The sequence below is a fragment of the Onychomys torridus genome, chromosome 3 (genome assembly GCF_903995425.1).
Source record: "Onychomys torridus chromosome 3, mOncTor1.1, whole genome shotgun sequence".
In the NCBI taxonomy this organism is placed as follows: domain Eukaryota; kingdom Metazoa; phylum Chordata; class Mammalia; order Rodentia; family Cricetidae; genus Onychomys; species Onychomys torridus.
Window position 1 is genome coordinate 69,851,040 of NC_050445.1, and position 23,112 is coordinate 69,874,151.

At 36.4% G+C, this 23,112-nt stretch overlaps 2 protein-coding genes across 4 annotated transcripts in view; one reads left to right on the plus strand and one right to left on the minus strand.

Annotated features, from left to right (window-relative positions):
* Positions 1 to 23,112, minus strand: part of Rundc3b (RUN domain containing 3B) — a 158,889-nt gene that overhangs the window by 106,896 nt on the left and 28,881 nt on the right. For all 3 annotated transcript variants that reach the window (XM_036180517.1, XM_036180516.1, XM_036180515.1), the window contains exons 3-4: positions 9,262 to 9,395; positions 687 to 772 (exon numbers count right to left, since the gene is read on the minus strand). In XM_036180517.1, coding sequence (XP_036036410.1) covers positions 687 to 772; positions 9,262 to 9,395 — 220 coding nt within the window. The remainder of the gene's footprint in view (positions 1 to 686; positions 773 to 9,261; positions 9,396 to 23,112) is intronic.
* The window catches only part of Abcb1 (ATP binding cassette subfamily B member 1), a 154,981-nt gene that overhangs the window by 1,536 nt on the left and 130,333 nt on the right, over positions 1 to 23,112 (plus strand). The window lies entirely within an intron of this gene.

Consider the following 23,112-nt stretch of genomic DNA (forward strand, 5'->3'; position numbering starts at 1 on the left):
ATGGCACTATACAGTATATGTCTAAGGTAACGAAATTATTAAATGTTTTCATTTACAAATACTTCTGAGATGGAGGAAAGTAGTATTATCAACAGCAACACATATAGACCACTAGATAAGAACTAAATTTTCATGACTGTTGTCCTAGTATGAACCCTTTTAAAATTAAAATGCACTAAGGGCTTCATTTTTATAGAGCACATAGTAGGCCATCCTTTAAATCTATGTACCCTTAGAAAAATAATATCTTCAAAGAGTACGCTGAAAAGACAGCAAAGCCACTATTAATTCTGCACATGAATGAGAGAAATAAATGATCTATTTAAGTCTTCACAAGCAAAGAAATAAGGAAGCACTACCCTGGAGAAAGATAGCTATCTGAGAATTTCATACTTAGAACTTCCTTCAAATTTGTCAGTGAAAAGTGAGCAGAGAATGAAGCTCCAAGCACAGAAAGATCGATAATCAGAATGATTCAAAAAGACGTCCCAGGCACCATGCGTACCTTTTACACAAACCAGTAAGTCAAATGTATATTCAGGTGACAAATTACATTTTCCTAAGAAGACAACAGATTTATCTGAGCAGCAAGAAAACGGATGACCTGAAAGTTGAGAACTTCAGACTATCTCTTCATTCTGATTTTTCAAGTCATAAATATTAGAAAATTGAAAGGACTTTTAAACCTGGTTGTTTTGAAGTCTCTCAAAGCTGTAGAGATGTATTCAGACAAATGTTTTTCCATGAGTGCTACTCTGATCCAGGCTCTACCCTAAGAAGAACAAGAAAGGATCAAATAAGAAACTTAAAAATATTTTCTATATACTGTTAAATATATGCATATTAACAATATGGAACAAATAATTCAAAACAAAGAATGACTAAGAAAAATATATAAGAAGATAAAGCAGAAAACTGTGATAATATTAAGCATATATTTTGTTTTTTAGGAGTTATATGACATATCAAACTACTACTATATCCTGATGAAAATGAGATACTTGGGTTAGAGATATATTTTGAATCATATAGTACATGTATATAAAATACTACTTCAATATCAAAGGCAGCATGCTAGTTAAAACGAGTCCCCTTATAAAATACATGAAACCATCTGTTCGTAGTCTCTCCAACAACACTGGCTTGAGATAGTTTTCTATTGATGCCCCAAGAGGAAGTTTTCATACTGACAGGAAATTATACTATATGACCAGTCACAAGCCCAAATCATGAGCTATGAAATTTGGAGCTAAAAGATGCCACCAAAGACTTAAAATAGAGAACAACAGCAATAAGCCAGGGACTAGGGATGTAGCTCAGTGATACAACATTGGCTTAGCATGCTCCGGGCTCTGGTTTTAACTGCCCTCACCAAAAAACCCAAAAATTTCAACTCAGATATCAGCACATTTCAGCACAAAATCAGAGATAAGAAATTCCAACTAATACTAGAAAGTGTTGCCCCTTTTAGTAGTTGGCATTAGCTAGTCTTTCTTAATACTCCAATATATTCCTTATAGATGTGGGTGTTTCTGTGTGTGTATGTGGTTTGTGGTTGCACTTGCCTGTCTATGTGTGGAGGTCAGCAGTCAATTCTAGGTATCTTTATCTTTTGCTCTGCATTTTTTTTTTTTTTAAGACATGTCTCTCATTGAACTGGAGCTCATTTGGTTGTTTTGGCTAAATTGACTGGCCAGGAAGCACATGGGATCCACCTGTCTCTGCTCTAATCCCCCAGGCCCCTTGACCTGGGGTTATAGACCAGGGCCACCACACCAGGATTTTTTGTAGATGCTGGAGATTTGAATTCAAGTCATCATGCCAGTGCAGCAAGCACTTTATTTCACTGGGCTACCTCCCTAATCCTTTTCATCGCCTATTTAGACTGAAAGAATGTAAGGAATAATATTTGTAGAGAACATAAAATTTCATTTACTTTCATTTCTACCTAGCCCTTCCCAAATCTCCAGGAAAATTCCTGACAACCAAATAATACATAAAACACTAGCACTGAAATAGCAATGGGAATAAAGGTGCATAATCAATCTGCATTATGCTCAATCCATGGACTTGGAGGAAAGCATGAAAATGTCCACAGGTATAATGAATTCAGCATACTCGTGCATAAGAAAGGAAGCAGTCTAGGTAGTGATTAAAAACAACCAGGCTGGAACAGCAATGCTGCTGGGAAGAAAATCAACAATGGGGATGGACTTGCAAGCTGAGCTTCCCACTCCATTGACTTCCAGCATGCTTTGCACTTAGCCCATTGTTCCTTCTGAGCAAGCCTGGAGGAACCCACAGAGATGGAGCTGATTGAAATAGAGGAAGGAAAAGGCAGGCTGCTGGTTGTCCAACAGCCCCAAGAGTCTCACTTGAAGTCCAGTCTAACAGACACAGACACTAGCAGTATGTTATGGAATCAAAAGGCCACACTGTCACAAGTATAGAAGCAAGGGAAGGCACCATCCAGAGAAAATTAGGCACAGGAGGCTGTGCTGGGGCTAGATAAGAGATGTGGGGAAAGTCCTGCTTCCTGATTTATTAATTCCAATCCACACAGAGCTGGGCTGCACTTAGTTTCCTGTCCTTGCATGTGTGTGGAACTCTCTGTTGTGGTAACTGATTGTACTAATTTTAATGATTTATTTTCTTTCAATGAAAGAGCTTTTACTAGAATAGAAAAACAAGACTTATGAAGGTTGTTGGCACCAAGATATAGAAAACCTGAAGTACTGTTAAGAAATTTACACTTTATTACTTGGCAATGTTGAATCATTGAGACTGCAAGAAAAAAAAGCCATGGATGTAGATAGTTCTCAAGGACATAATTAGTATGTGCTAGGCTTTATTCAAAGACTTTTGTGTATATTAAAATAGTCCCCATAAGAACTGCATGAGTTTTGGTTATGGTACTATCCTTATTTTACTATATGAAGAAACAAAGAAAAAATGCCATTAGTAGAGGAAAAAAAAAACTCCTCATCATCAAATACGCCAGTCTCTGAACTCTCCCTTTCTTTCTCATCCAGAGAATGAGATGTCATCAATTAAAAGAGTAAAAAGACATCAAACAGTAAAGATATCTGCCTTGACACATTTGACAAAAGACTGTCACTTATGAATACAAAAGTCTAAATTTCATACAATTCTCCACCAAATTAAAAATGGATCTGCACACAGGAGCATATTTTAGTTATAGTTCAGCCTAATTATTAAGATATTCAGAGTTCTCTATTTCAGATTGGGTAAGTGATTATTTTTCAAAGGATTTTCCCACTTCTATCATTTTTACAAATTTATCAGTGTGAAGTCATTAATAATAGCCTCACAGGATTTTTACTGTCTACATCAGTGGTTTTCAACCTTCCTAACGCTGCAACTCTTTAGTACAGGTCCTCGTGTTGTGGTGACCCCAACCATAAAGTTATTTCATTGCCACTTAATAACTGTAATTCTGCTACTGTTATGAATCATAGTATACATATTAGATAAGCAGGGTATCTACCCCCAATGGACCTTGACCTGCAGGTTGAGAACCACTGGTCTACAGGATATATGGGGTTGGTGGAGTCTTCATTCCTGCTATTCTACAGTCCGTTTCACTTTGTGAGGAAATTCTCTGAAATCTATGAATTATACCAGCCATCAGCTTTTAGTTGCTATTCCACAATGAATTTGCTTCAGTGTCATTTAAGTGTTGCTCTGGATTCTGTCTTTCCTTCTACTCACAGTTACTACTTCTGTGGCTGCTTGTCGAAATGAAATCTTTGCTAATTGATTTCTAGCACTTCTGGTTGTTCACACATACACAAAAGCCCTAAGTCTACTTTCCATGAGTCGAGTTTTTATATATTGTATTTCACTGTCATTTTTCAAATACATTTCAATTTTGATTATGATTTCCTCTTTCACTGATGAGCTACTTAGAGGTCCTTCAAATTTTCGCTCATAAAAGCATTCTACTGTTTTGTTGTCATTGAGCCCAGCTTACTTCCACTGTGGTTAGAGAACCTGCTTTACATGATCCCAGTCCTTGGGAGGCCACTGAGATCAATTACAGCTCAGCAAATGGTTGATGTTTGTGTAAGTCCTATGTGTGTTTGATGAGAATTCTCCTGTAAAACACTGAGTTTCCTAATACTCACCTTTCCTTCTATTTTTTTAGCCACTGTAATTACTTAAGAGTCTATCATATTTATGATATACTCTTTATAGTTCTATTTCTTTGTAGTTTTCTTAGCACCAGTCCTTTTTTTTTTCTTTTTTGGGGACAAAGAGATTAGCCTTGACCTTGGATCCTCCCTCCTCAGCTTCCTGAGAGCTGAGATTAAAGGCATGTACCACCACACCTAGCTTGATGTTTTTGATAAGTTTGATTTGATTGAATTAACAGATACTGGTAACAGTGACTCCCAGCATGTATTCCTTTCTCATAGTTGATTTTTTTCCTTGTTAAGTGTCAGAACAGCACCCACCCCTTTTCTGGAATGTCTCTCCCTTCAGAAGGGGCCTGTCTTGCTCTACATGGTGGCTATCTCTCCTGAAGTAGCTCCTCTTGGGATATGAAGGAAAGGCTCTTTCCCTTCAGTGCTCCATTCTCCTGCCTGTGGTCTGATGCTCTGTCTCTTCTAATGCTTTCTGACTTCATGGCTGCATTATGGGCCCTGTGGTTACCACATTCTCTCTTCAACTAAGGCTCATTCTGAAGAGTAATTTTATATCAAAGTGCTGTGTTTCTAATGTCTGTTGTCTTCTCAATTACTTTCTGAATTTTGAGGACAAGCCAGTTATGTACATATTACTCCAGTCTGTATTAAAGGAGGTTACAATACTTTTATGCTCATGTCTCCTGTTTTATATTTGAAAACTAAAAAGTTGGTTTCTTATTTTTAGGTTATCAAGTATTTTGTTAGAAAGTTAAACTCTATAGATCCATATTTCATGTGACTTCCCTTGAACAACTTCCCAAAGAGGAGTCACTAGGAGTAGATTAGAGTGGCTATCTTCTGGTCTTCAGCCCTGCCACAGTGCTCATGTCACTGAAGCAAGACCAATGTAAATGATCTAACCAACACTCCTTCATGACTCAAAAACTCTGTAACACAAATTTGTTTTACTTCTCCATGATTCCGTGTGCTTACACTATGATTATGTATTTTTCCCTTAAAATTTACTTTATTTTTGGAATTTGGGGACTTTACCATCTAGTAGTAAAAGAACTATCCAAGATTCAGGAATTGCTTCAAGCAGTAAATTATTGCACTTCTAAGGATGACTTAATCTGTATAATACAATACTGAAAACTTATAAAACACTTTTTTATTCAACTGTGGTTGAGAGACTTATTTATGCTAAACATTCCTCTCTCAATGCAGCAGTTGCACACAGCACACTGCTTGCTGGGGAAAGAAAGGCAATAAGCTCTGCTTATAGCCAACTAAGTGGGGGACTAGATTTTATTACAGAAAACTGTATTAGTTTTCTTTTGCTAAGCAGTAAATTACAAGTCTAGAGGTTTTAAAGCACACGGACTCAGCATCTCTCATTATGCATTAGTCTGGGCGGACAACACCAGGATCTTTCTATTTAGGGTCACACAAAATGGGGGCCACAGGAAGATTATCTACATCCAAGTTCATGCCAGTTGATAGTCAAATTCTGCTCTTGTAGGTTGGCAGCTGAAGTCCCTTTTCTTGTCCTTGTGATTATTAGCTGTGTCCACTTTCAACTTGTAGAAGCTACCAGCATTTTCACGTTCTGGTCCTCAGTCTTACCCCAGGCATCAGGGGAATCTACTCTCTCACAAGATTTGAGCATCTAACCTTCTGATTTTACCACCAGATGGGGGAAAATTCTGTTTCTGTAAAATTTGAAGTTAAAGCCCAACTACCTTTGCCATTCATTGCATTTTCAAAGCCATTTAGATCATCAACAGTATTTATTTATGAAGAATGTGAAGAAGTAATGCTCAATTTCAAATGCTGTCTAACACTGACATTTAATATTTAGAAGACCATTAAATACATAGCTTAACAAATTAAAAGGCAATGGCAGTGTCACTATTCCTTTAACCAGATGAGAAACTGAGATTTACAGAGGTGTCTTTCCCCTTACATAAGTGTATCTAGCTGAATCTGGATGAATCCCAGACATAGCTTCTCAACTCAGATATCATCATGAGACTTGGAGGAAAGTAACGCTGGAAAACTGATGTGTTTGAAAGGTTTTGATTATGTTCATAGATCTTCTTTATGAAAATGACTGATTCCAAAACACATTTTTCTCATAGAAAAGTAAGAAGCTAAGTACCTAAATGCCGATCCTTTGTGCATGTATTATGGCTTCCAGCTTTGAGTTTTTAAGGGATTCCCATATGTGAGAACATATGTGCCTCTGCATCTACATGTGTTTTTGGAGCTTCTTCTCTTTATTTTGTCTTATTCTGCATTTCTTGTTTTGTTTTCTCTTATTTTATTTTGTTATTATATAGATGTCTGTTTGTTTTCTGTGAGAGACAGAAAAAGTGTGGCTCCGGATGGGATGAGCGGAGGGGAGGGAACTGGAGGACTAGGACATGGGAAATCATAATCAGAATTTACAGTATGAGAGTCTGTTTACAGTAAAAAATGGGAGGGGACAGAAAGAAGGCTTAAGCATTTTAGTAAGAGCTATCCAACTGCAATCCCAGGCAGGCAGTGAAAAGACCTAATAAAAATAAGAAAGCTTATGTGCCACAGGTTTTGCTTGTATAGATTCAGTTCCTCCAAAATACAACTAATCTTTTGACCTAAAAAAATTGAGATTCCATTCCTAAGTCATAGGGAAAGCAAGACTGATACAAATCAATTGCGATGCAATTTCAACTTTAAATCTTTATTTTTCTACTTACGACAGCCCAATAAAACATAAAATATTTCCCAAATTAAGGCTAAAACACCTTACATTAGCATCTCAGACATTTTTAAAAGTCTGTTTTGATTTGTTTTCACAAATTTTAAAGTTATGGAGGACCCTAAGAAAGCTTTCAGCTAGACTATATCTATCTATTAATATTTTTTACACCTAACATTCTAAAACTCAGTCAGTGGGCATGGTTTGACAGCTCAATGGGCAATAGTACTTGCTTGCAAGCATAAGCACCCAAGCCACATAGAGAGCCAACGTGACTGTGCACACCTGTAACTCTAGCACTGGGGGAGCAACAGCTGTCCAGAGGTTCTCTAGCCAGCCAGCCTCGCCCTAACCAGCAACCTTCCAGTTGGGAAGAAACTTTGACTTGAGGCAACAAAGTAAGGAGTGATGAAAGAAGATTCCCAACATCCTGCTGTGACTGCTGCATGTGATGTGTATGCACAGATGTCCACATCTGTACATTTGAATACAGCATGCACCACACAGACGGACAGACAGACAGACAGACAGACACACACACACACACACACACGCACACACGCACACACACAAATTGTAATTTTTAAAAGTTAGATGCAATGTGAGTATTTAACTAAAACAATGAACTTTTAATACGGTATTACATTAAATTCATATGCTTATCTTAAACTGAATTATTTACTTTTGCATATTTTTTGTGATTACATGAATTGGCCACTTGGAAAACATAAGTTAGGCAAGTCTATCAAATATTAAATTCTATTAAACAGTTTAAAAATATATTTCCTGATAACATCAATGTCATCAGAAAAGCCTTCATCAAGCTTAAAGCACTGAGTGCAAGCTTTCCAAAAGTTTAATTTTTGCTTAAAAGCTGACCACTAGCAACAAATATTGTCAGTTGTTTCATTACACATATTCTTAAGGAAGAAAGGTTGTTTCTTTCAAGAAATGTCTTCCAAATGCTTACATCTGAAAAAAAATTGTTTTTCTTTGTGTGTGTGTGTGTGTGTGTGTGTGTGTGTGTGTGTGTGTGTGTGTTCGTGGGCACATGTGTGTAAGTGTCTGTGGAAGTCAAAGGATAATCTTTACTCCTCGAAAGCTGTCCACACTGATCTTTAAGACGAGGCCTCTCACTGGGCTGACCAGTGAACCCCAAGGACCTGTGTGTCTCAGCCTCCCAGAGCAGAAATTTCAGATATATGCCACCATGCCTGGCTTTCATGTAGATCCTGGGGATCAAACATAGGTCCTTATGCTGTGTGGTAAGCACTTAAATGACAGGTCTCTCTCTCTTCAGTTCCCAAGTGACATGTTGTAAGTTTCTTCAAAATAAAGATAGCATCACACAAAAGTGCCTAGATGAGCTCACAGTATAAACAATTGCAGTATCTTTACTGAAGTAACCACTGTATTTCAGTATGCTAAAGAAATATTTTCTGACATAGCTTACTAGAAATTCTAGGCTGGCTGGACCTCACTATGTCTCCCAAGCTGGCCTCAAACCTTCAATGCCCTGTCTTGCCTCAGCCTCCCTAGTGGTAAGATTACAGGCATGCATAATAATGCCCAGTCATATTACACATACCAATTGTATCATACCAACTACGTAGTCAATACATAGTCAAAGCTTGAATTGAACAATCAATACTTACTATGCCATTAGCAGACATTCTGAAGTAAAGTGGCTTTTTAATACAGACTGTATGGTAGGAAAGCACTCATGGCTGCTGCTGTCACTTGATGCCACTGCCTGCCTTCTTTTGTGCAGGTCTGGCCACCACTGTTTGTGCATTAGTAGTGTAAATGTTAACACAGTGAAAAGAAAAAGAACACAGTGTGGTGGTTTGGAGATTACAGACCCTCAAAGAAAGGCCTTTGAAGACCCCAAAGACTCCTCAGGACTATATATACATATTGTTGGTTTTCCAAGACAAGGTCTCTCTGTGTAGCCACAGTTGTCCTAGACTTCACTCTGTAGACCAGGCTGGCCTAGGACTCAGAGATCCACCTGCCTCTGCTGCCTGAGTGCTGGAATTATAGGAGTTCACTAACATTCCCAGCTTGAACAGGGTATATTTTAAAGTACTTCTTAAAAGGAAAATTGTAGTGAGTAGGTTCATATCCTCCTGCTATTCAGGGTTCAACAGTGATGATTCAACAAAGCGTATTATAAATAAGTACATACATATAATGAAATAAAATAAAAATGTAACCTCTAAAGGATGTTAACTTGGGTAATGTGCAAATTGCAACAAAGAAAAGACACTAAACTTTTTTTTTTTTCAATATAGAGTTCATATATTTTCTGCCCAGGTAAAATAACTTTTAATTAGATTAGACATACTTCATACTGTCAAATCTTACCTTAGCTCTGGAGGAACTGACATTTTCCATATTTTCAATGCTGCAGATACAGTTTTGAGAAACTTTCCGGCAAGCCACTCTGATATAGTCCCAGAAGCTACGAGGACTTTCATAACCAAACCAGGTTACTTGACCTTCAGGAGATAATTGTAACACAGAATAAATTAAACTAGTCCAGAAAACTCAAAAGGCATGAACAGTAAAATTCTGAACAATAAACACTACAGTGTGCTAGGAAGGAAAAGACTGATCGAGGCACTGAACAATCTAAAGCACAGTCCCATCCTGTATTTACTGGAGTTACTCCTGAATATTGACTTAGTAATTCTCAATTGTAGTTATTCACATGAAATGGAAAGGAACTGGACACTAAAAATATCTTATTGTCTCAGGTTTTCACTGGGGCCCAGGAAGCTTTTCCTGTGCTTCCTGGACACTCGGTAAGCACTCATTTACCTGTGATGAGTTGGATTCTAAACCCTTTCTACCTTTTGAAACAGAAAATAAGTGAAGACAAATCTTTCATTCCTCCTTATAAGGTTCTATTTAAACTCAGAAGACAGTTCGTGATTGATCGTATAAGCAAATGAGATCAATTAGCAGTCCTCATTCACTGAAGAGTCTGACTCTCCTGCCACCTACTGACCCTCCCTCACTTCGTCACCAACCTGTGAAAAGCCCACGTACATAACTCCTCATTTTTATGGTGATTTTATTTTATTTATTTGCATTTAACCACAGCCCTTTATTTTTCCCTTTTATTGAAAGTAGGTTTTTCTCCTCATATACTATATCCCAATCACAGTTTTTCCTCCCTTAACTCTGCTCTGCCCACCTCCCATCCCATCCCATCCACTTTGTCTCTCATTAGAAAACAGGCTTCTAAGGAATAATAATAAAATATAATAAAACGAAAACTAACACACTGGACTAGAACTAAACAAACAAACAAAAGGAAACGAGCCCAAGAGAAGGCACAAGAATCAAGGACCTACTAGTTCACACACTCAGGAGTCCCATAAAAACACTAAACTGGAAGTAAGGTCCTGTACAATTCATTGCTGACAGATTGAATTAGAATGTTGTGAGCTGAAGGTCACATAAATGTCAGTCCTAAAGAAATAAAACATAACTTGTTTCTATTGCAATTGTGGCTATAGATACAACATTTAAGATAAAGTAACTGTTTGAAATGATTACCTGTGTAAATCCACATTAAGAAAATGAAAAAAAAAATTGCTCCTGTTTTATCACTTGTCCTACTGTAATCTTTGAAAAATAACCATTTTTTAGTTAAGCATATGAAAAAATGTTAGATCATATTACAGAGGCAAACAAAAACAAAACCAAAGCTGAGAGGTGGTGATACACACACACCTTTAATCCCAGCACTTGGGAGGCAGAGGCAGGAGGATCTGAGTTCAAGGCCAGCCTGATCTACAGAGTGAGTTCCAGGACACCCAGGACTGTTACACAGAGAAACCCTGTCTCGAAAGAAAAAAAACAAAAAGAGAGGTTCAACAGTCATTAGCATATGGCAGGGAATTTAGTAAGATATTTTCAGTGAGTAAATAAAGTTGTTCATTCTAACAGGGAGAAAAGAAACTAAATATACTCCTGATGGATTAATGGATTGCAAAGCAGTTATTGTTGATAGAGCTCATGTGTATTTTGTTGAGTGACTGGAAAATTCATAGTTCCTCTGAACCTACAATTTGCATATCATCAAATATTATTCAGCACTTCAGATGTTGAGAAATAATAATTTGACTGTTATCACTGTGAGTTCTAATAAAACCAGGATTAAAGAAGGAAACAATAGAAATAAACAGAGTCATAGGGGAAAGGAAGAACAGACTCATATAAATTAGCCTAAAACAAGATTTTAATCTTAAAAATAAGTTTAAGACATCTGTACCCTCTGGATTTAAAGAAACAAAACTGGAAGTTTTCCACACCCATGCAATGTACCAGGAAAGATTACTTGGCCGATACAGCCCTCCCCAGAACATCAATGCCATGTCCCCTGCAGCTCAGTGGCCAGAGACATCACCAGCATACTGGAGATGAGCCAGCCATCTGCAACCTTAGGAGATCTCTTTTTAAAAAGTAAACATTACTAAAAACAACATCTCTAGTGTCTGGCTGCTCTGCTTGTCTGATCTTTCGGCATTTCCCTGATATCTGGCTCCAGGTTTTTATTATTACGACCAATTAGGATTTGTGCTACACAACAACACATATTTAAGAAACCTACCATGAAGTTTATAATTCTACACTGGAGTCCAAATAAGAATGTACATATAATCCTGAAAAAATAAGCACACTACTTTCATCTGATAAATAAAATGAACCCAACTGAGATGGATGTGAGACTCTCCTCTAGGAAAAACAGTAAGCTAGCTAGCTACCTGTGGCCTCATCTACTGGGGTGTTCTAAGTCTCCACAAGACAGCAAGGGTTCCTCTTTCTTTTCCCTTCACTACTCTCTCCAAAAGCAAGAACTTACAACAGCCTCAAATGAGCAAGAGCCTGAATGCATTTGCTCACTTATCACCTTAGAATTTGTAGGACTGATTAAGAAAAGTTATGTTTGAACTGTCTGGCTAAGAAACTTTTAACTTTAAAAATAAGTACATATTTTTAGGTTTAACATTTCTGCAAATTATAAACAAATACATTTTTAAATAGCAGTGGTCCGTTTCTGCCCCAGCATATTACAGTTCATGTTACTTTTCCTGAACGTTGGAAACAGCATTCCAATATCAACACATTCATCAGTTTAACAACACTGACTAAATTTCTACTCTAATTTTCTACTTCTACTAAATTTTATTTGCTATTACTTCCAACTTTAAAAAAATCCCTCTCGTATGGTTTTATTTTTCAGAATAATATTTTCAGTTTTTGAGATTATAATACAATTACATCATTACCATCCCTTTCCTCCTCCAAACCCTGCCATAGTCCTACCCTCCTTGCTGTCTTTCCAATTAACTTGCTCAGTTCATATAGTGTTTAACCACCACCACTTAGGAAAGTGTCATGAATTTTGGCCAAGTTGTTTTATAAATTATAGTACATTTCTATGGGAAAACTCCAAGGCCAAATTTTTAAATCATACTCCAAATAAATGACATTTCCTTCTCTTATAAGAAAACACTGAAATGTCCCACAGGACATTGTCTGACACCATTCCAAATAACTAGATCCTTTATTAAACCACACAACAAGCAATCACAATGATATTTCATGAAAAATCAAAGGAGGATTTATACAAAAATGCCACATATATCTTGCCTCAGATTATAACTGTTTAACAAATATTAAAGTTGGAAACATATCTGAAAGGATCTACAACCACATCACACTCCAGCTCTAATAATATTCTGACATTGAAATGCAAATCAGAATAGAATGCTTCCCCTTAAAAATAGTAAGAATATGTCACTTATTAATGTTTAAGCCATTCTTATCTCTATCCCAAAAGAAGATTTGCTGTATTGTTTATTATTAGTAGAACTAAAAACTTACTAAATTAAAGACAGTTTTCATGAAATATCATTGAAGGAAAATAACCTATTACATAACTAGGCTTATGTCAAAGCTTGCTTGATCTGTCATATAAAGTGATGAAATTTTCTGAATCTCAGACTCAGTTTATGACACCGTTAGTTCTCTGTGATTATTCTCTTAGTATGGTTACTATTTTCACTTCACTGGAAGAGGTCATGGGGAAATGTCTGATTTTAAATGTACACTTACTTGTAGAATATAAATGGCTTTTTGGATGTATTTGGTTTTTTGGGTTTTGTTATTGTTTTGTTTTGATTTTTCAAGACAGGGTCTCTCATGTATAGCCTTGGCTGTCTTGGAATTTGCTCTGTAGACCAGGCTTGCCTTGAACTTATAGAGATCCACCTGCCTCTGCCTCCCTAGTGCTGGGATTAAGGACATACACCATCATTGCCTAGCCTTTTAAAAAATGTATTTATTTTTATTTTATTGGTGTTTTGCTTTGATGTAAGTGTGTCAGATCTCGACATTACAGCCATGTGGGTGCTGGGGATTGAACACAGGTTCTCTGAAAGAGTAGTCAGTGTTCTTAACCGCTGAGCTATCTCTCCAGCCCCAAGTGTTTTAATCATAATACTCATAATTAGCAGTCTTATTCTAGACAAAACAAAAGCAACCAGAAGCATACAGACCAAACAAGAATACAAAGGATTCCATGTTATCTACAGACAAGTTTCCACAGTGTTTCCATTTTGTGGATGGTAAAAGAGAGGTTCAGAGACTGCTACAACCAAGTATTTATTTTTCTTCTAGCACCATAGGTATGACAGATGGAGGAGAATCGGCTAGCTGGTTTTCTTGTTGGTGTTGGATTCTCACTGACAGCCCAGAAAGAAGGGGGAGAGGTGCAAGGAAACATGATGTATCTGGGACTTTCTCACATACGTTTAAATCCTTAATATACCTGTTCTCCTCCTGTAAATAATGAAAAAAAGTGTTGCCACAATCTCTGTGAGTTCCTATGTGTATTATTCCTGTTGTATCTGAAAGTTGCTGTTCCACTAGTCACCCATCACCTTTGAGTCTTATTATCATTCTGTTTCCTCCTCTGTAGAGATCCCAAGAATTTTAGGTGAGGGGTTTGATGAAGACATCTCATTTAGCACTGATAATTCCAAAGTCTCTCACTCTCTGCATATTGTCCAGTAGTGGGTCTCTCTGGGTCCCATCTACTGAAAAAAGAAGCTTTTCTGATGAGCGTCGGGCAAGGATCTATGGATATAGTAGTATTTCCTTAGGAGTAATTTTATTTCTATGTTCCTTTGGCAGAATAACAGTACTAGGTTTCTCCTAGGGTCATAACCTATCTAGTCTCAAGTTCTTGACCACCTTAGCAATGTCAGGAATGGAGTCCATCTCCTAGAGTAAGCCTTACATCCATTGAAAAAGAGGTTGGTTGCTTTCATAACATCTGTACCACTATTGCACCAGTATATTTTGCAAGCAGTTCACTGCTGAAGGTCATATGGATTATATTTGGATTATATTGATGATTACTTTTCTCCTCTCATAGAGTGCAGAGTATATTCCCACAGTATGAACATTATTCAGTATGGATGAAACTTCTAGATAGGCACCAGCTGGACTTCTTTGTATTTAATTATGTAAGTGTTGTTTGTCTTCAGCAGTATGGTCTTAACATCAGGTTGTGAAGAGAGGAGCCAGTAGCCTTGGCAATACCCTGAAATGTTTGAAGGATTCCATAGGACTCTGTGGGCCAAAAACTCAGCAAGATGTAATCAATTCCTGGCACTTAAGGGTTTCCTTGGTAGCTTATGTCCAGTTGGGGACATTGTCTCCATTATATGGTGACTTCATTTAGATGCCTTTCACATGTATTTTAGGAAGCTTCTACAGTAGTAGGTTTCTATATGTTTTCTCAAATAACTTTTAGCATTAGTTGTCACTCACATAGTCCCTCCTTTACTCTGTTCTCCCATCTCCCTCCCTACTTAATCCTCTGACTCTAGTTCCTCCTTTATCTCCTCATAACCTTATATTCTATTTTCCCTTCTTTTGGAGGTCCTCCCTATACCCTTATGTTGTATTTTCCCTTCCTTTGGAGATCCTATCCTTCCCTGGGTCCCTTACTAGGTACCTCACCTTTGTGGTTATTCAGGTTCTAGCACACATACAGAAAGCTTAAAAGCTAATATCCACATACAAGAGGAAACATAGAATATTTGTCTTCTGAGTCTTGGTTAGTTCAATCAGGATGATTTTTTTCTGAGTCCATCTATTTACCTGAAAATATCATTTTTCTCAACAGCTCAACAACATTCCATTGTATAAATACCCCATTTTCATTATCTATTCATCAGTTGATGGACATTCAGGTAGTTTCCAACTTCTGGCTATTATAAATAGTGTAGCAGTGAACATGGATCAGTAAATTATCTTTGTAAAAAGGAGCTCAATTTCCCAGCTTCTTGAGGTGTCACCACACTGATTTTCATAGTGGCTGTACAAGTTTGCATTCCCACCAGCAATGACTAAGTGTTTCCCATTACCTACATTTTCTCCAGCATACGCTGTCATTTGTTTCATTGATCTTGGAAATTCTGACTGATGGAAGATGAAATCTCAAAGTAGTTTTAATTTGCATTTCTCTTTTGACTAAGGATGTTGAACCTTTCTTTTAAATGTTTCTCAGCCATTTGTGTTTCATTTTTTGAACTCCACTTAGTTCTGCCACCCACTTTTAAATTTGTTAAAGTTTTCTTGATGTTCAGGTTTTTAGTTCTTTATATATGTTAAATATGAACCACACATCAGATATATAAGTGGTAATGATCTTTTCATACTCTGTAGGCTATTACTTTCTCTCATGATGGTGTCCCTTGACATATAAAAGTTTCTCAATATCAGGAAGTCCTATTTATTGATATTGGCCTTAGTGCCTATGCTATCAGTATCCTGTTCAGAAAGTCCTTTCCTGTGTCAATCAAGCCTATTCGCCATGTTCTCTTTTATAAGATTCAGAGCATTTGGTCTTATGTTGATGCTCTTCATACATTTGGAGTTTTGTTCATTGTGACAAATATGGACATAGTTGTATTCTTCCACATGCAACATCCAGTTCGATCAGTACCATTTGTTGAAGATGCTGACTTTTCTCTAGTGTGTATTTTTGACTTCTCAAAAATCAGGTGTCCACAAGTCATGTAGACTTACATCTACATCTTCAATTCAGTTCCATTGGTCAACATGTCTGTTTGTATGCAAGTACTATGATTTTTTTTTGTTACTATAGCCTGTAGTACAACTTGAAATCAGGGAGATCGTTCCATCTTCTGGTATCTTAAAGCTTTTACCATGCAAATCTTTCACTTAATTGGTTAGAGTTATTCCAAGATTTTGTTATTGTTGATGATATTGTGAATGGTAATATTTCCATAATTTCTCAGTATGTTTGTCATATATATTTATATTTGTGCAAATATATTTGTATGTATGTATACATATATATTAAAGTGACTTATTTTTGTATGTTATTTTTGTATCTTGCTACTTTGTTGAAAGTGTTTATCAACTTTTAGATGTTTCCTGGTGAAGTTGTTTTTAAATCTTTCATATGTAACATATCAATTGCAAAGAAAGATACTTTGACTTCTTCATTTCTTATTTGTATCCCTTTGATCCCTTTCAGGTGTCTTACTGCTATAGCTAAGGCTTCCAGTGCTGTAATTATTAGGTATAGATAGAATGGACACCCTAATTTCAGTGGAAATGCTTTGAGTTTTTCTCTGTGGAAGTCTATACTGGCTGTGGGTTTGCTTTATTATGTTGAGGTCTGTCCCTTGTATCACTAGTCTCTCCAGCATTTTTATCATTAAGGCATGCTGGATTTTGTCAAAGGCCTTTTCTGCATCTAATGAGTTGATCATGTGTATTTTGTCTTTCGGTCTGTTTATATGGTGGGTTATATTTACTGATTCATATATGTTGAACCATCCCTCAATCTATGGGATGAAGCCAACTTGATCATGGTTTCTTTTTGATGGATTCTTAGATTTGGTTTGCAATAGTTTATTGATTATTATATGTTGTGGAAAATTTCTTTTCTAGTCCTGTCTATTTGGTGTTCTTATGCTTCTTATATCTTGATAGGCAGCTTTAGATTGGGGCAATTTTACTCTATAATTTTTCTAAAAGTATTTTCTATGCCTTTGACCTGGGTTTCTTCTTCCTCTATTCCTATTGTTGTAGATCTTTTCATAATGTCCCAGATTTCCAGGATGTTTTGTGCCTGGGTTTTTTGGGTTCAACATCTTTGACTGAGCTATCCATTTCTACCTCGTCTTAAGACCTGAAATTCTCTCTTCCATGTCTTATTGGTGAGGCTTACTTCAGAGGTTCTTGACATCCTAAATTTTTAATTTTTAGTTTGAGTTTTCTTTTCTTTGTTAAATTCTACTTTAATGTCTTGAAGTTCTCATTATTTCATTCTACTGTTTATGCTTCTCAGATTCGTGTCCTCTTTTAAGGTCCTTGATCACATTCATAATTGCTATTTTGAGATCCTTGTCTTGTGCTTCAGCTGAATTGCTTTTGTCGGGGCCTGTTGTGATAGGGCTGTTGGCTTCTAGAGGAGGAAAATATCTTGAGTGTTCATGTTTTATGTTTTTGTGCTAGGACCTAGGCATCTGGAATTACAATGTTTGAAGTATTCTTGATAGATATCTGGTCTCATCTTTACTAGTGTTCTGCTTCTTTGGTTGCTATTGCTCACTCTTAATCCTAGCCAAGTCTGTTGGCTACAGGGTCCTTGGTAAAGAGTGTTTCTGGAGGTTAGCAAGTGTCACAAAAGAATGAAGGGAGATGTGCTAGAGAAAAGGGCTCAAAAGAGTGGTGGGAATGAATAGGGGCTCCCTGGGTCCACACCTAGATGCCGAGATCCTAGGGAATGAAGGTGGGCTTTGAAGACAGACTTTTTCTGGCAGGCGGCTGCAGGACAAAGAACAAGTCTGCAGAGACCAAACAAAGTAAGGTCAGGAAAGATAGTGAAAGTCACCTAACTCAGTCCCAGCCTAGTATGGCCCCTGGGTATCTCTGGTTTAAAGTATTTCTGAGGGTCATCAAGTGTTACAAAGGAGAGGAAATGGGCTGGAAGGAAAAGCTGAGAGTGGCGGCAGGAAAGGCCAGAGGAGCCTGGGTATGTCAAGGAGGCAGAGTCCCCAGGGAACAGAGGTGACAGCTCATACTGCAATTTGGCTAACAATAACGCAGTGCTTTTCTATGTTGTCGTTTTCATCATTTCGTGGGTTAAAATGTAAAGTGATCTTAAAATATAGTACCTACAACTTTTCTTCAGCTGTTAAAAGGGTGCTTTAAAATGCTATTTATAAATTGAATGTGATGGCTCATGTCTAGTCTTAGTATGCAAGGGGCTGAGGCAGAGGAACTATGAGTTTTAGGAAAACCTAGGCTATTTAGCAAGTTCAAGGCCAACATGAGCTATGAATAAGAATCCTGTCTTAGTTGTTTAGCTTGAACTGTTTAGGGGGGCCCCAGGCAGTGAGACCAGGACCTGTCCTTGGTGCATGAGCCAGCTTTTTGGAACCTAGTGCCTATGCTGAGATACTTTGCTCAGCCTTGGTGCAAGGAGGAGGGGCTTGGACCTGCCTCAACTGAATGTACCAGGCTCTGCTGACTCCCCAGGGGAGACTTTGCCTTGGAGGAAGTAGGAATGGGGAAGTGGGTTGGGGGGCGAAGGATGAGGGATGGGAGGAGGGAGGACAGGAGAATCCATGGTTGGTACGTAAAACGAATAGAAAATCTCTTAATTAAGGAAAAAAAAAAGAATCCTGTCTTAAAAAAAAAAAAAAAAGCAAACTGGGCACAGAGGAGCATGTGTTTAATCCCAGCCTCTCTAGGCAGAGGCAGGTCATCCTCTGTGAGTTTGAGATCAGCCTGGCGTACATAGTTAATGTCAAGCTAGCCAGGAACACAGAGTGAGACACTATTAAAAAGATAAAGCAGAATAAAATATTATATATAAATAAATATGTACATGAAATAAAAGAACATGCTATTTATAGGTAGACTGTTGTGAAGAGAAGTGTTTGTGGACTCAACAATTTAAAAATTGTGAATACCTAAATTATGCAAATGTTTTTAAAGTTTTAAATAAAAAATTCTTTAGAACAAATAAGTATATACTTTTAATAAAATAGAGATTAGACTAAAAAATGACAACTGGATAAATAAATATATAAGACTCAACTGTTAATGAATGGAAATTAATACTTCCCATAAAACTAAAGTATTTGAATTTATGAATAAGAATATAATCAAAACAATTCCAAAATATATCAAATATAGCTGAACATGCAGTCATTTCAGTTTTATGTAAAGCATCAAAAAAGCTTTAAAAAGTAATTCAACAATTTAAAGTATAGTATATATGCAAACACAACAGACATTCCAAACTAACTACTCCATCATGGTATCAAAAAGATCATGTTGTAGATTACAATGGGAACCAAGCATTGGCCCTTGAGTAGAGTACCTTGCAGCTGATTTCTATTTTTAAGAGAAATATGTAACAATACCAAAAATTTACCAATAATTTAAGACAAGCAACTCACTAAAATTAGACAGGTGGTGCACACCTTTAATCCCAGCACTCAGGAGGCAAAGGCAGGCAGATGTCTGTGAGTTTGAGATCCAGGAAAGGCTACACAGATAAACCGTCTCAAAAAAAAAAAAAATTAGAAAACCAGAAAATATAGAAATTCAGATTAGGACACCCTCCAAATATGAACAGTCTCCTACATTTTATAATTTTCTCTCTGTTTTACAAAATAAGAAATGTTTATCATAAAAGGAAACATTAGAGCAATAAAGTAACCAAACTTGTTACTAACTTTATATAATAAAATTTACAAGCAAATAAAATATGGCTTTTTTGGTGATTATAAAACTGCAAATTATTTATGCAAGTAATTTACAGGTTAAGCTGTAAATGTCCAATTCCTCTGGTGAAAACCCAAAAGGCTGTAAATAAATAAACATGAAGTTTTATGTTTATCAATAATGATAATCCCCCCATATGTGGTAAAATACATCTCTTCTTTGAATTCTATGATTTCTTAAGGTTTTAAAAGTGGTATTACTATAAAATAAAGTTGAAAAATTCTCCAAGGCTTTAAGCTTAAAACCATAAAAAAAATTCTCTGCAAATAAGTAAATTTCAAATTCACAGATTAAAAGGACTCCATGATCCAGTTGTAAAATGTGCAGGCCATTTATCCCTATCATTTACCAAGTACAAATACTTGAGATACAGTTTTCCCTTTTCATCAGCCCTAGCCCTCACATACAGTGTTGTTAGTACTACAACAATCACAAAATCCAAACAGAAGCAAGTGCTTAATATGTAGGGGCTCTGTTTCAAACTTTCAATGCTATATAAATATTTATTCTCCATGAAATAAAAAGTTAAATATTAACAATAAAAATGAAATGAGATATCAGAAAATAGCAATCACATACGCTATTGTTGTTAAAAAGCCTTTTTGGTAGTGAATTTAACAACATATAAAATTAAAATTTTATAAACACTTTGTTTTCAATAACCACAGTTCCAATAATGCATTAGCTACTTATTAGGAAATAACTTTGAAGAAATTAAAGTGCTATGTAAAAATAGATTTCACTGACACAGTATGTCTGTAGGAAGGAAACTTTTAGAAGAAATCAACTGTTGAAAATTCACATAATAAATATTATATACTTGTCAAAAATAAAATAAAATGGAAATCATATCCACAAGAACAGAAAACATGCAGAAACAAGAACTTGCACATGGATACATCTAACAGCATTATTTATAAGAGCAAAAATGCAAATGTCCATTAACTAATGAATGAATACATAAAAGGGAGCATATCCATATAATGGACCATCATCCAATCACAAAAAAAGAATATAGTCCTGATGTACAATAACATGGTTTGAAAACCCTGTGCTAAGTCAAAAAAGTATACACAAAACCAAATACAGAAGGACACATAGTTTATGAAATGTCCAGAATAACTAAATACACTGGAATAGGCAGTAGTTTAATGGTTGCCAGGGGGATGGATGAAGGTGGAGAAAGATAACAATTAATAGGTAGGAGCTGCTTTTAGGGCTAATAAAATGTTCTGGAGGTAGGTATCACTGATAGTTGCATATAAAATGTTCTGGAGGTTTAGGTATCACTGATAGTTGCGTAACTGCAAATATACGGAAATCCGATGAAAAGTAAACTTTAGTTAAAACAATATACTTTATGTCATAAATTATGGCATAATATATAAATTTATAAAATATAAATTGTAATTTGCAGTTATATTTGGTAATTTTGGACATTTTTATACTATTACGACTTTATATTTGAATGCCATACCTCTTTTCTGAATGGTGAGCAGAAAAAAGAGCAAAGAGGAGATGGGTACCCTCAACAGATGAAGGTGTATACAGAAAAATCTAAATCATGATGGGCTTTTGTCCTTTCCCCCCCTTGCTTTCCCTCTACTTTTAATAGAAATATAAAGAAGTTCAGGCATCCCTACGATAGTAACAATAAAATGTCACTGTCAAGAGTCTACTCAAAAAGCATCAGAAAAACAAGGGATGACAAGGGCTCCACAGTGAAAGAAAGAGAAAGCACAGGAATATAGTGGATCCTGAAAATAATATGTGAAAAGTACAGAAATTTAAAGACTTATTTTTTCTAGTGATTAACTGTTTTCTCTAAAGTTGGCTTAGAGACCATGAGTTTCTATTTTTAGAATCTGCAGTTAAACAAGTAAACCTTAAATTTACTAAGATACATTAATAATTATTTTATTTTCTGTAAGATTTAAGACAGTAAATCGAATTTTCCATAGAACATAAAACCCTATGCTTTGGAAATTATTTAAATATGATTTTTTTTTAACTTAAAAATCTGCTGAGACTTTCTTAAATTTCCAAGCACTTAACTTAAAAACAGTGTTTCTCAGATGGCCTTGTCCATTGTCTAAACACCAAATCCTGGCAATCGGAGCAGTCTCTTATCTATGGTATCACGTTTTGGCCTGAGTCTACGGGCTCTTATTGGATGACTTGTGTTCATGTCACTAAGAAACAATTCAAGTCTCATTTTGTGTGCAAACCAGGAATCAGAAGTTGGAAAGCCTTCAGAAATGAACAAAGAAAACTCAAAAGCCAAATGGACAGGTTTATCTTTACCTATTGTTTCTAAGAGTGTTTATCCTCACTTCAAAGGACGGCCTCATAGGGAGGTGACTATTTACCATCTAAGTCAGGAAGCACTTTGAGGCTGAAGCCAAGGCTTAGGTATCAGAAAAGTCCAGTTGGATTACAGAAATAATTATACAGTGTCAAACCAAGGGAGTTTTAGCTCTTTCTAAGTGTCTGAACTCGAATGTTATTGGAGGAAATTAATGTTTCTGCATTAAATGCTCAAATTTACAAATTTTCACTGAATAACCACCACCTCAATGTAACAGATACTTGGAATATATTAACAGTGAGACAAAGTTATTAGCCCTGAAAAAGGACAATGAATAATAATGAGTAAATCACACAATATATTAGATAGACTTAAAATAATACAGAGAAAAAAAGATGTCAGGAGTGAGGGAGTGATAAAAGATGGAAAGATGATTCATACTTTTAAACATTGTGAATGGGGTAGGCCTCACTGAGTAGTTCTCAAGTAAATGGTGGCATTGACCATTCACATACTGGAAGATGGCCCCATACAGGGAAGGCAGACAATGACATTCTGTGTTGGAATGTACCTGGTACAGTCAGAAAGGTGAAAAGGCTAAGGACAGTGTGGTAGCTTAAGGACAAAGAAAAGATTAACTGTACACAGAGCAACTGAGAAAATGTTCAGGATCAAGGCAAATCCCCAACTGAATGTGAGTCATTAAGTCCAATATTTGTAAGAATAATGAGCAGATTAATTCAGAAGAAATGACATGTCACATCTTGATTTTTTTTTTCCTTTACTATGTGGTATGCTAGCACTATTTTGTAGCTCTTTAGAATGCTGCAGAACCCTTTCCACTTAACTATTTTCTATAACCTTGGATAAATTCAACCACCATATCACCCAGTGGAACTTTATAAGACTGTTTCTGACCACCTAGCCGCTATTTTTCTTTTTTATTATTAATTTTTTTATTTTACATACCAACCATAGTTCCCCCTCCCTCCTCTCTTCCCATTCCCTCCTCTCACCTCTTTTCTAGCCTCCCCCACCCCACCCATTCC